An 11635-nucleotide genomic window follows, 5' to 3' on the forward strand; every position below is an offset into this window, starting at 1 on the left:
TGATGTATGACATGAAATGTCCCCAATTTATAGTTCATTGTGTTGAAAACTTGGTTATTTTCATGAGTGACCTAACTAGAGTTTTTCGGCTCACAATATTTGTGTTGAAATTGAAAAGCCAGCATGACACTATTGGAAGGATTAAATTCATCGAAATATCACACAAGAAAGACATCACGCTTTAAAAACATTTTTTTTTTATATTTTTAAAAATGATTTTTTTTTTAAATATTACAATATTTTATTACATAAATATATTATTGAACATTAAAGCACAATCATAATCGTATTTTAAAAAAAAAATATATTTCAAAATAAATTTTATGAAAAATTATTTGAAATAAATTCAAAACTAAAGTAATTTTTTTAAAATTTCATATTTAAGAATTTTTTTTAATAAAATGATGATATACTTAAAATAATATTTAAGAATAACTATTCAAACTAAATTTTTATAAAAAAAAAATTTGTATATTTTTTTAAACAAAAATATATAAAACTATAGGAATTAATTTAAAGAAAAATAAATAAATTGACCTTTAATTTAAAATGGAAGTGGTTCTTCAAGTGGAGAAAGTTCTAGCTCAAGCGAGGAATCGGCAAAGATATGTTACATGACCAACAAAGGAAAGAAAAAGAATGTAAGTCACTTTAAGCTTAAATCTACTAATGACTTATCTTATTCTCAATTGCAAGAATATTTTGAAAATCTACAAAGACAAATCATAGAGGCTTTCAAAAAGCTTGCTTCAAACAAAATTTTCTTTTCTCATTTGCGAGCTAAAATGTTGGAAAATGAAAAGAATATGGAAGCTCTAAGAAAATACATGATAGATATGTTAAAAGATAAATGTGATGATAATAAAACCTCATGGTTTGGGAGTGAGACTTGTCATATTTGACAAAAATAATCAAGAGATCTTAAAGCCAAGTCGAACAAGACTTTGCAACCCAAAGTCACTTTTGCTATTGACACTTTAAAATATGACATGCCTTCTCATAATCTTTATAGAAGGTATAATTATATTGAAAAGAGTTCAAATAGCAAAAAAGTATCTTCTCACAATGTTTATTGCCATTATTGTTGCACGAAGGGTCATACCACTGTAAAGTGTAACTTTAAGAGACTCTTGGTCCCCAATGACACTCATCAATGGTTGCCTAAATGCAACCAAGATTTCACTAATCGTCAAGGACCCAATGAAGATTAGGCACCTAGCACTAGTCGTTGATCTTGAAAGATAAATGTCTTGGCACTATGAAGAGAGTATGAGATCTCGTTCGTGGAAGCTCAAGAGATAATACTTGTGACACTTCTCTATTTCTTGACTTTGTGACAAAGAAGATAGAATGTGTTACTAAAGAGGTTAATGGTAAGTGCTCTTTTAATTAGTAAAAGTGTATTGACTATTACTAATTAATTCTATCCGAGAAGTGTCGGAAAAGGGTATTGTTCTTAATGATGTAGGTTATCTTCGACAAAGACATACTCAAGTTCATCAAATTAGGGATTAATCAACCTAAAATGAGAAATGTGAGGAGGAGCAAGATGATTGTCATAATTGAACAAGATTGAAATTCCAGCTATTACGATATTCATTAAGTTAATGAGATTCTTGGTTACATTATTAATAACACTCTCAAATACTTGTACAAAGAGAAAAGTGGTAAGATCATTTTGGTTATGTTTGTGTTTGTGACACTTATTGCGTTCATTTCAACTTTCGTTCGAAAGTCTCTCGTGGAATACTTGTGCATCCTTCGTATGATCCGTATGATGATGTTATATCGTTTCAATCCTTTTTCTTATTTCGTGAGTCAGTATTTCTTTACTTGTTTATTTTTTAAGGTATATAATGTAGTATGTGTATGACATGTGTAGTATTTGTTCACTTCCAAAAATTTCAATGCAACCATTGTGTGTTTCATTTCATATGTTTATAGTGGCTATATACTAAGTGTCATCATACTTGATCTATATCTTTTACCATTTCATGCTTACTGTTGTGTTTGTATGTTAATTGCTTTGAAATAATTAAATCATTGCATATGCATAGTCTCTTATTCATTACTCATGAATAAGTCATTGTGAGTCATCAAAAATTATCTCATAAGTCATAAATGTGAATTTTTTCAAGTTTTGTCCATAATGCACCGACACGTGGTCGTATAAGTCGATGCACAATTTTGAATTTTTGTATTTGTCAAAAATACTTTAGGATGTGTCGGCACATCCGTGGATAGGTCGGCCTATAGAATTAATTTTTCTATTCTTGATTAAACGCTTCAGTATATGCTGACACATAACTTTAACAGGTCGGCACATTAACTCAGAGGTCGACTCATATTCTATCTTTAGTCCAAAACTCTTCATTTCACATTCATGTATCCAAAGCTCTCAAATCTCCAAGCTTCATCTCATCTCATAATAGTCATTCAATCTCATTAAATCTTATTTGTCTCTCTCAATCCATTGCATCTTTATTCACATTTTCATCAAATCTCTTCCATTTATCTTATTTTTCTCTCTTGTTCTTTCAAAAGCCCTCTTTTCACCCTAAGTCACAAAAGTTCCAAGTTCTTACTTGTTTTTGGATTATCTTCTCATCTTTGTGTGTTGCTGTGATTGTGTGTCTTGCTTGAGTGTGTGGATATTCAAAAATATTTCATACTCATTCATTCTTCATTCAAACATTTCATCAAACATCTGGTATGCACACTTTCATTTCAATTTTTTCCATGGCTTCAAAGATTTCTAAGTACAAGATTGATGCTAAGGGTAAAATCAAGGCTACTACCTCTACTATTGTTGCTGAAAAATCCATTTACTTTGGTTTCCAAGAAGTATGTCAAGGATTTTGAGTTAAAGCACCAAACTCGTCTTGTAGTGAAACAATTTATGTGGAAGCAGGTTACAGTTGGCTGTTTGAATATACCTGATGTTGTTAAGCTTGTTGAGCATCAACAAGATTACAATAAGGATATTATTAGTGTATTCTACTCAGGTCTACATGAAAAACAAGGTTCTTTCTTTAGGTTTTCGATAGGTAACAAAGTTTATCAATTTACCAACGATTTACGGAAAACTTTGTTTGGGATTACTGTGGGTGATGTTGATGCGGATGATGAGGTTGATCTGTTGGTAAATGATCTTTACACTCACATAAATTTTAATTGGAGTGTTCATTTGAATGAGATACTAAAGTCTCCTCGTGCCGAGGACTATTATGATCCTATTACCACTGATCATTTCAAGATGGTGCCAAAAAATCTGCTATGGGGGGTATCTCATATCTTGAGGCCAAAGAATGATGTGTTTTCGAGAATTGACAATGTTGAGATTCATTAGGTATACATTCTGCTGCATAAGGTCAAAATTAACTGGCTTCACTACTTTGTGTCTCGTATGTTCTCTATCAAAAAATACAACAAGGGCACATCTTTTTGATATCCCTCTATGATTACTAAGATTCTAAACTACTTTGACATTGGTTTGCCGAATCTCACCTACAAATCTCTTGCTTCTTCTCAAGAATTTTCTCACCGTACACAGGTTAACATGAACTTCGTTTGGGATGTAAATCGTCAGGAGTACTATATACTCTTGGGTAAGCATGGAAGGAAGGTGTACAATTTTGATGATCCTATTGAGTGCGGTGATGATGCAGCCGATGCTCACATGGATGATGAGAAACCTATGGGGGTTCATCATGATGGTACGGAAGGAGATGATGTAATGCATGATTCTCCCCGAGGTGATGATCATGGTGCAGGTTTTGGTACTAATTATGCTGATACTTCCTCTATTATGACTATGCTTCAGGATATGCAGACGAAATAAGACGAGAGATATGATGAGGACTGCAAGTGGCGAGACACATTTGAAGCTGCATAAATGGAGCAATTATGTCTGATGCAGCAACACATGCCTACTCAAGATTCCAACATTGAGGTTTTTGCTTCATATGTGATTTAGTCTTTGGTGTCCTTACGAACTGATATGAATGCTAATCATGTTGTTGTTCTAGCCAGGATTAATCATATGATTTCAGCCCAAGAAAAAGATTTTGCGCATTATGAAAGGTTTTGCCGTGAAATGTATGATTTCTTGGATTCTCAGTATCGCGGTGAAGGACAAGGCTGACATAGGGGTATGTCAAGAGGACGTGGGAGGAGATAAAGTGGAGCTAGACTAATATGTTGTGATAGTGTCTTGGTTTTTATTTTGTGTCAGTTAGCATTAAGTCAAATCATGTGTGGAGTATGCATGCATTTGTATTTTGGATTATGGTTTGTTTAGCTTTTGGTTCGCAATTACTACTTAATTGTTTGATGTTTAGAAAATGATGGTTATATGGTTGTTGTGTTAAATGATTATGGCTATTGTTTTGTTTTTGTTTATTAATCTTGTGTGATTTCATATATTTGAGAGCATTTCTTATCTTTGCAATTTCCTATGTATTGTATATTGAATATGTAATACTCCTAATAGAGTGTTTTGCCTCTTTTTGATGTTGTCAAAGGGGGAGAAATATATGATACACATGCACACACTCAGGGGGAGATTTTCATATGATGCACATGCACACACTCAGGGGGATCTTTCCATGAACAAGAACGCATCGTCTCAAGTTTTGGCATCATAAAAAAGGGGAAGTATATGAGTGCATTCTTCCGTTTAGATATGTTTTGAATGATGTCAAAACTAGGAAATGTTGGTGATTTTAGTATCACCCATGATTTTAGTAGTAATGAGATTTACTATAGGCCGATGCAATTATGCGTTAAAGCTTGGAAACGAGTTAGGAGTAGTGCGGAGTGCACGCTCGTAGAGCCAACGTGTAATTGACTGCAAGTAATTGAAAACGGGGTTCCAAGGGGCGTAGCCCCTGGCGGGGTGCGGGGCAGCGCCCCGCTGGGGTTCCAAGGGGCGAAGCCCCTGGCGGGGTGCGGGGCAGCGCCCTGCCGGGGTCCAAGCCGTTATTACCGTTTTTCTTGAAAAGGTATGACTTTTCGTTTTCAGTTTTCGTTCTCCTATAAAAGGGGGAAATCTGGCCTCGGTTTAGGGTTACACACAAAAAACCATTCTACGTTCCAGAATCTTTCTTTTGCCAGAAACATTCTTTCTTCAAGAATTATCCCCACAAAGATTTCGTGAACCCAGGCATAAATAGGGTCGAAATACTTTGTTCGGAAAGTGAACGAACACGATTCTTCGAAGATTATCCAGGATTATCAATTAATTATCTAACAAACGAATAAAGTATTCATCTGATAATCATGGCTGGAGGAAACACCGTCAAGGAGATGACCAGAAATTTCGGAAAATTGGACAAGTTTCAAGGACAAGATTTCAGGCGTTGGCAGAAGAAGATGCATTTCATGTTGACAACGTTGAAGGTGGTGCATGTCCTATCTACACCGATTCCAGAAATTCGGGAAGATGACACAGTTGAAAATCTGAGACGCAGATCAAAGTGGGAGAACGACGACTACATATGCAGAGGGCACATTCTTAACGGTATGTCTGATCCCTTATTTGATATTTACCAAAACATAGAATCTGCAAAGGAATTGTGGGATTGTCTCGAATCCAAGTACATGGCAGAGGACTCATCCAGTAAAAAGTTTCTGGTGACTGATTTCAACAACTACAAAATGGTTGAATCAAGGTCTGTCATGGAACAATTCAATGAACTCCTCCGAATCCTTGGACAGTTCACACTACACGGATTAAATATGGATGAAACAATATCTGTCTCAAGCATCATAGACAAGTTGCCTCCTTCGTGGAAAGATTTCAAACACAATCTGAAACATGGAAAAGACGAACTGTCTTCGATCCAACTTGGAAGTCACTTGCGCATAGAAGAATCTCTAAGAGCGCAGGAGGATAACAAAGGAAAAGGCAAAGAAATTGCTGGACCCTCGGTTAATATGATCGAAGAGGGTGGTAGGAACGGTAACAACAAAAACAAAGGAAAGAAGCGTGCTTTCAAGGACAATAAGGGAAGTTTCGGTGCTAACAAGAAACCGAAATTAGAATGCTGGAAGTGTGGTAAAACAGGCCACTTCAAGAGGGATTGTCGCTTCGTTAAAAAGCACGATAACGCGAATGCAAGTGGTTCAGGAAAGGGGTCTAAGGACCAATCCGAAAACCAAGGTCAGAAATCAATTCGTGATTTGAATAGTTTAATTAAACATTCTGTTTCACTAAATTCTGAAGCATTTTATGTGCAGGATGATGCTACCGCATGGTGGATTGATTCTGGCGCCACTACACATGTTTGCAAGGATCGTTTCTGGTTCAAGACTTTTGTTCCAATGGAAGATGGTTCTGTCCTCTACATGGGAGATGATCACTTCGCTCCCGTTGAAGGCAAAGGAAACGTGGTGTTAGAATTCAGTTCCGGAAAAACTATTACTTTGTTTAATGTTTTGTATGTTCCTAAATTACGAAAGAATTTAATTTCTGGCCCTGTATTAAATAAGCTTGGATACAAGCAAGTGTGTGAATCAGATAAATATGTATTATCAAAGTCTGGTGTGTTTGTAGGATTTGGATATTATAATAATGGTATGTTTATGATGAATTTGAATGGAGTTCCTAATGATTCTGGTTCTGTATTTATGTCCTCTTCGAATATTATCAATTCTTCGTTATGGCATGCTCGTCTAGGACATGTACATTATAAAAGAATGCATGAAATGTCTAAAGATAAATTAATTCCTAATCTTGATAAAAATGTAGAAAAGTGTAAAACTTGCATGTTAACTAAGATAACTAGGCAACCATTTAAAAGTATAACAAGGAAATCTGTCATTCTTGAGTTGATACATAGTGATTTATGTGATTTACATGCTACTCCATCATTAGGGCATAAAAAATATTTTGTCACTTTCATAGATGACACATCTAGATTCTGCTATGTCTATTTGTTGCACGCTAAGGACGAAGCCTTAGATAAATTCAAAATTTATAAAACTGAAGTTGAAGTGCAACAGAATGTGTTGATTAAAACATTACGCACAGATAGAGGTGGTGAATATTATGATCCTGTGTTTTTCCAATCCGTAGGAATCATTCATGAGACTACGGCTACTTACACACCTCAACAAAATGGTGTGGCTGAAAGGAAAAATAGAGTGCTAAAAGAAATGGTGAATGCCATGTTATCTTACTCTGGTCTGAGTGAAGGATTTTGGGGAGAAGCCATGTTAACGGCATGCTATTTGTTAAATAGAGTTCCCAATAAAAGGAACAAAACTACCCCATATGAAATTTGGTATAAGAAACGACCCAACCTGACATTTCTACGTGTTTGGGGTTGTAGGGCCGTGGTTAGACTCCCGGACCCAAAAAGGAAAACTTTGGGTGAAAAGGGTGTAGCTTGCATCTTTGTTGGATATGCCGAGCACTCCAAGGCCTATAGGTTCTATGTTATAGAGCCTAATGACTCGATCTCTATTAACATAATTATAGAATCGAGAGATGCCATATTTGATGAGAACTGTTTCTCCTCTGTACCTAGACCAAAGGACTCTATACCTATTTCAGATGAATCTCTAAGAGATGATCATTCAAATGATGTGCCAAGTCAAGCACTTGAACCCCGTAGGAGCAAAAGAGCTAGAAAAACTAAATCTTATGGATCTGATTTCCAACTATATTTAGTTGAGGGATCAAAGGATCAGATTGACACTCAATATTATTATTGCTATAGTATTGAAGAGGATCCAAGAACGTATGATGAAGCTATCAAGTCTCGAGATTATGCTTTTTGGAAAGAAGCAATTGATGAAGAGATTGGCTCTATCATGGAAAATAATACTTGGATACTATCTGATTTACCACCAGGTTGCAAACCATTGGGTTGCAAATGGATCTTCAAAAAGAAGATGAAAGTCGATGGTACAATTGACAAGTTTAAAGCTAGACTAGTTATCCAAGGCTTCAGACAAAAGGAAGGGATTGATTATTTCGATACCTATGCTCCTGTTGCTCGTATCACTATTATTAGATTGTTGATTGCCTTGGCGGCTATTCATAATCTAGTGATTCACCAAATGGATGTCAAAACAGCCTTTCTGAATGGTCATTTGGAAGAAGAAGTGTATATGAAGCAACCTGAAGGTTTTGTAATGCCTGGTAATGAACATAAAGTGTGTAAACTAATTAAGTCATTATATGGGCTAAAACAAGCTCCGAAGCAGTGGCATCAAAAGTTTGATGAGGTTGTTTTGTCCAATGGTTTCATTCTAAACCAAGCTGACAAATGTGTATATAGCAAATTTGATACATCCGGTAAAGGAGTTTTCATTTGCTTATATGTTGATGACATGTTGATCTTTGGCACCGACCAAAATCAAATTGATATAACAAAGAATTTCTTGTCATCAAAGTTCTCCATGAAAGATATGGGAGAAGCGGACGTTATTCTAGGAATTAAGATTAAACGGGAAAATAAAGGGATTGTAATTACGCAATCTCATTACATTGAGAAAATGCTCAAGAAGTTCAATTGTGAAAGTTGTTCTCCAGTAAGTACTCCAATGGATCCGGGAGAAAAACTTATGCCAAATACAGGTAAACCGGTAGATCAACTCGAATATTCAAGAGCTATAGGCTCTTTGATGTATGCTATGATTAGCACTCGACCGGATATTGCTTATGCGGTTGAAAAGTTGAGCAGATTTACGAGTAATCCTAGCCGGCATCATTGGCATGCGATAACTAGGGTATTCAAGTACTTGAAGGGTACAATGAATTATGGATTGTCATATATGGGATTTCCTTCGGTGTTAGAGGGTTATTCGGATGCTAGTTGGATAAATAATGCTGAAGATTCATCCTCTACAAGTGGATGGGTGTTCTTGCTTGGGGGAGGTGCTATCTCATGGGCTTCCAAGAAGCAAACATGTATAACTAGTTCCACAATGGAATCTGAGTTTGTAGCATTAGCTGCTGCTGGTAAAGAAGCAGAATGGCTAAGGAACTTGGTATACGAGATTCCGATATGGCCTAAACCGATATCACCAATTTCTATCCGTTGTGATAGTACTGCCACATTGGCTAAAGCTTATAGTCAAATATACAATGGAAAGTCTAGACATTTGGGTGTCAGACATAGTATGATTAGAGAATTAATCATGAATGGGGTGATATCTATAGAGTTTGTTCGGTCGCAACAAAACTTAGCTGACCACTTGACAAAGGGGTTAGCTAGAGACTTAGTAAAGAAGTCGGTAATTGGGATGGGATTAAAGTCCATTTAAATCTATTAGCTTTGATATACCCAATTCCCTTCTAATATGACGTTAGAAGCAGAATTCAATGTGGAAAGATCATAGTTAAAGATTGGAGCAATTATATTTATCTTCCCAGGGTATGTGCTCAGACCTGCAAGTGATAGGTAGGTTGAAGTATATCTTCTTAATGGTTCTTTTGAAAAATTGTAAATGCAGGTACAAGATTAAAAGAATCACCTATGTAAGCATGAAGTTTTGCCGCTTCAAGAAGTTTGGACTTGGCTTCCTATATGCTTATTAATGGATAAGGACACATGGCTTGTAAAGTGTCAAGTATGAATAGTAGAGTATTGTAAGAAACATATGTGTACTATATCTTCTGACATTCAAATGGATTGACGGGTTCAATCGCTATGACACCCAGATTTTCGAGTGTTTGAAATGTGTATTTGTACTAAAATGAAAATTCAATCGCAAGACATTTTCGTTTATGCATCTGTTTGATTGTAATATACCCTTATATATTTTATTGTATATATTAAGTAAATCAAGGATTACACTAAAATGGGGGGGATTTGTTGGTGATTTTAGTATCACCCATGATTTTAGTAGTAATGAGATTTACTATAGGCCGATGCAATTATGCGTTAAAGCTTGGAAACGAGTTAGGAGTAGTGCGGAGTGCACGCTCGTAGAGCCAACGTGTAATTGACTGCAAGTAATTGAAAACGGGGTTCCAAGGGGCGTAGCCCCTGGCGGGGTGCGGGGCAGCGCCCCGCTGGGGTTCCAAGGGGCGAAGCCCTGGCGGGGTGCGGGGCAGCGCCCTGCCGGGGTCCAAGCCGTTATTACCGTTTTTCTTGAAAAGGTATGACTTTTCGTTTTCAGTTTTCGTTCTCCTATAAAAGGGGGAAATCTGGCCTCGGTTTAGGGTTACACACAAAAAACCATTCTACGTTCCAGAATCTTTCTTTTGCCAGAAACATTCTTTCTTCAAGAATTATCCCCACAAAGATTTCGTGAACCCAGGCATAAATAGGGTCGAAATACTTTGTTCGGAAAGTGAACGAACACGATTCTTCGAAGATTATCCAGGATTATCAATTAATTATCTAACAGGAAATAACATTTATGTACATTGGACGGTATTATCCGAGTCTAACGATGGATTTTAGCGTTCTTGCATTAGGAAACATGTTCTTGCATTAGGAAGCATGTCACCATTGTTGGAAATGGTCTGGAAGATATTTGTGTATCAAAATATTGTGTTGAGCATGAGAAATCCTCATTATAGGTCGACACATACGACTACAAGTCGACCCATAGATGACTTTTTTAAACTTCAGGTTGTTACATACGTTGTAGTATTAAAGTCTGCAGCTTCTATCTCATGTGTCGAGTCTTCAGGTCGGCCTATAGGCAGCACATAACATTACAGGTCAACACATGCTTCCAACATGTCGAACATAGGTCATACACTACCGAAGAAGGAAAATCACAACTCTCTTTATTTCATAGCAAAGATTACTACATCATGTGATCATAATATCACAAAACATTGAAAACAAAGTCACCAAACTAGATGGGTGCAGCTTCTCTCAACCCTTTATTCTTTATTGATCACATCACCACGCTCTAATTTAGAACTGTAAATCAAGAAAAATAGAAATCATATTTAATAAAATTAATAAAAAGAAAGCGCTAGAACAAGAACATGCAATAATAAATAAAAAAGAAATTATGTGATTATTAATTACGTACCGCAACCAAAAGATGGAAGGTTGCACAAAGAAGTAAGTTGAGAACCGATTCTGAGAGTGTTACAGAGACAATCACGGTTGGTTGCTTGAAGTGCATTGCAGCAGTCAGCACTAGGGTTAGTGTTGGAGGCACCAGGCACAACAAATGGTGCACATACATTCAGATTTGTAAGCTGAGCTGGACAACTATTACTTTGTGCCTCACCCATTTTCACATGAGTTCCTAAAGCCATAACCAATAGTAGCATCATTGCAATTTGACACCTCATTGAAACAATACCTGCCATGACAATTTTCTAGTTATTAAACTTGTTTATCAAAGGTCTGTGATGTATGATATGAAATGTCCCCAATTTATAGTTCATTTTGGTGTTGAAAACTTGGTTATTTTCATGAGTGACCTAACTAGAGTTTTTCGGCTCACAATATTTGTGTTGAAATTGAAAAGCCAACATGACACTTTATATATTTAGCGTTGTTTGTTTTAATTTTCAAAATTATTTTCTTTTTTATATATTTTTAAAAATGGTTTTTAATTTTTTTTTAAATATTACAATATTTTATAACATAAATATATTATTGAAGATTAAAACACAATCATAATCGTAATTTTTTTAAAATTATATTTC

The 11635-nt window shown here is 35.9% G+C and overlaps 2 protein-coding genes across 2 annotated transcripts; one reads left to right on the forward strand and one right to left on the reverse strand.

Annotated features, from left to right (window-relative positions):
* The first annotated feature begins 5371 nt into the window (after window positions 1-5371).
* On the forward strand, window positions 5372-6320 carry LOC127097892 (cold shock domain-containing protein 3-like). The gene is made up of 3 exons (XM_051036379.1): window positions 5372-5521; window positions 5719-6163; window positions 6241-6320. Exons 2-3 carry the CDS (start codon window positions 5740-5742, stop codon window positions 6243-6245), a joined length of 429 nt encoding a protein of 142 aa, XP_050892336.1. The 5' UTR covers window positions 5372-5521; window positions 5719-5739; the 3' UTR covers window positions 6246-6320.
* A 4412-nt stretch (window positions 6321-10732) lies between these two features.
* On the reverse strand, window positions 10733-11326 carry LOC127092628 (protein MEN-8). Its single transcript, XM_051031514.1, has 2 exons — window positions 11008-11326; window positions 10733-10892 (listed from the first exon to the last, which is right to left on the reverse strand). Exons 1-2 carry the CDS (start codon window positions 11291-11293, stop codon window positions 10882-10884), a joined length of 297 nt encoding a protein of 98 aa, XP_050887471.1. The 5' UTR covers window positions 11294-11326; the 3' UTR covers window positions 10733-10881.
* Between the last annotated feature and the right edge of the window lie 309 nt (window positions 11327-11635).

The sequence above is a fragment of the Lathyrus oleraceus genome, chromosome 6 (assembly GCF_024323335.1).
Source record: "Lathyrus oleraceus cultivar Zhongwan6 chromosome 6, CAAS_Psat_ZW6_1.0, whole genome shotgun sequence".
NCBI lineage: Eukaryota > Viridiplantae > Streptophyta > Magnoliopsida > Fabales > Fabaceae > Lathyrus > Lathyrus oleraceus.

What these genes read in the sequence shown, in the direction of transcription:
- LOC127097892 (XM_051036379.1), top strand. Translation starts at nt 5,740, where the DNA reads ATGGATGAAACAATATCTGTCTCAAGCATCATAGACAAGTTGCCTCCT.
- LOC127092628 (XM_051031514.1), bottom strand. Translation starts at nt 11,293, where the DNA reads ATGGCAGGTATTGTTTCAATGAGGTGTCAAATTGCAATGATGCTACTA.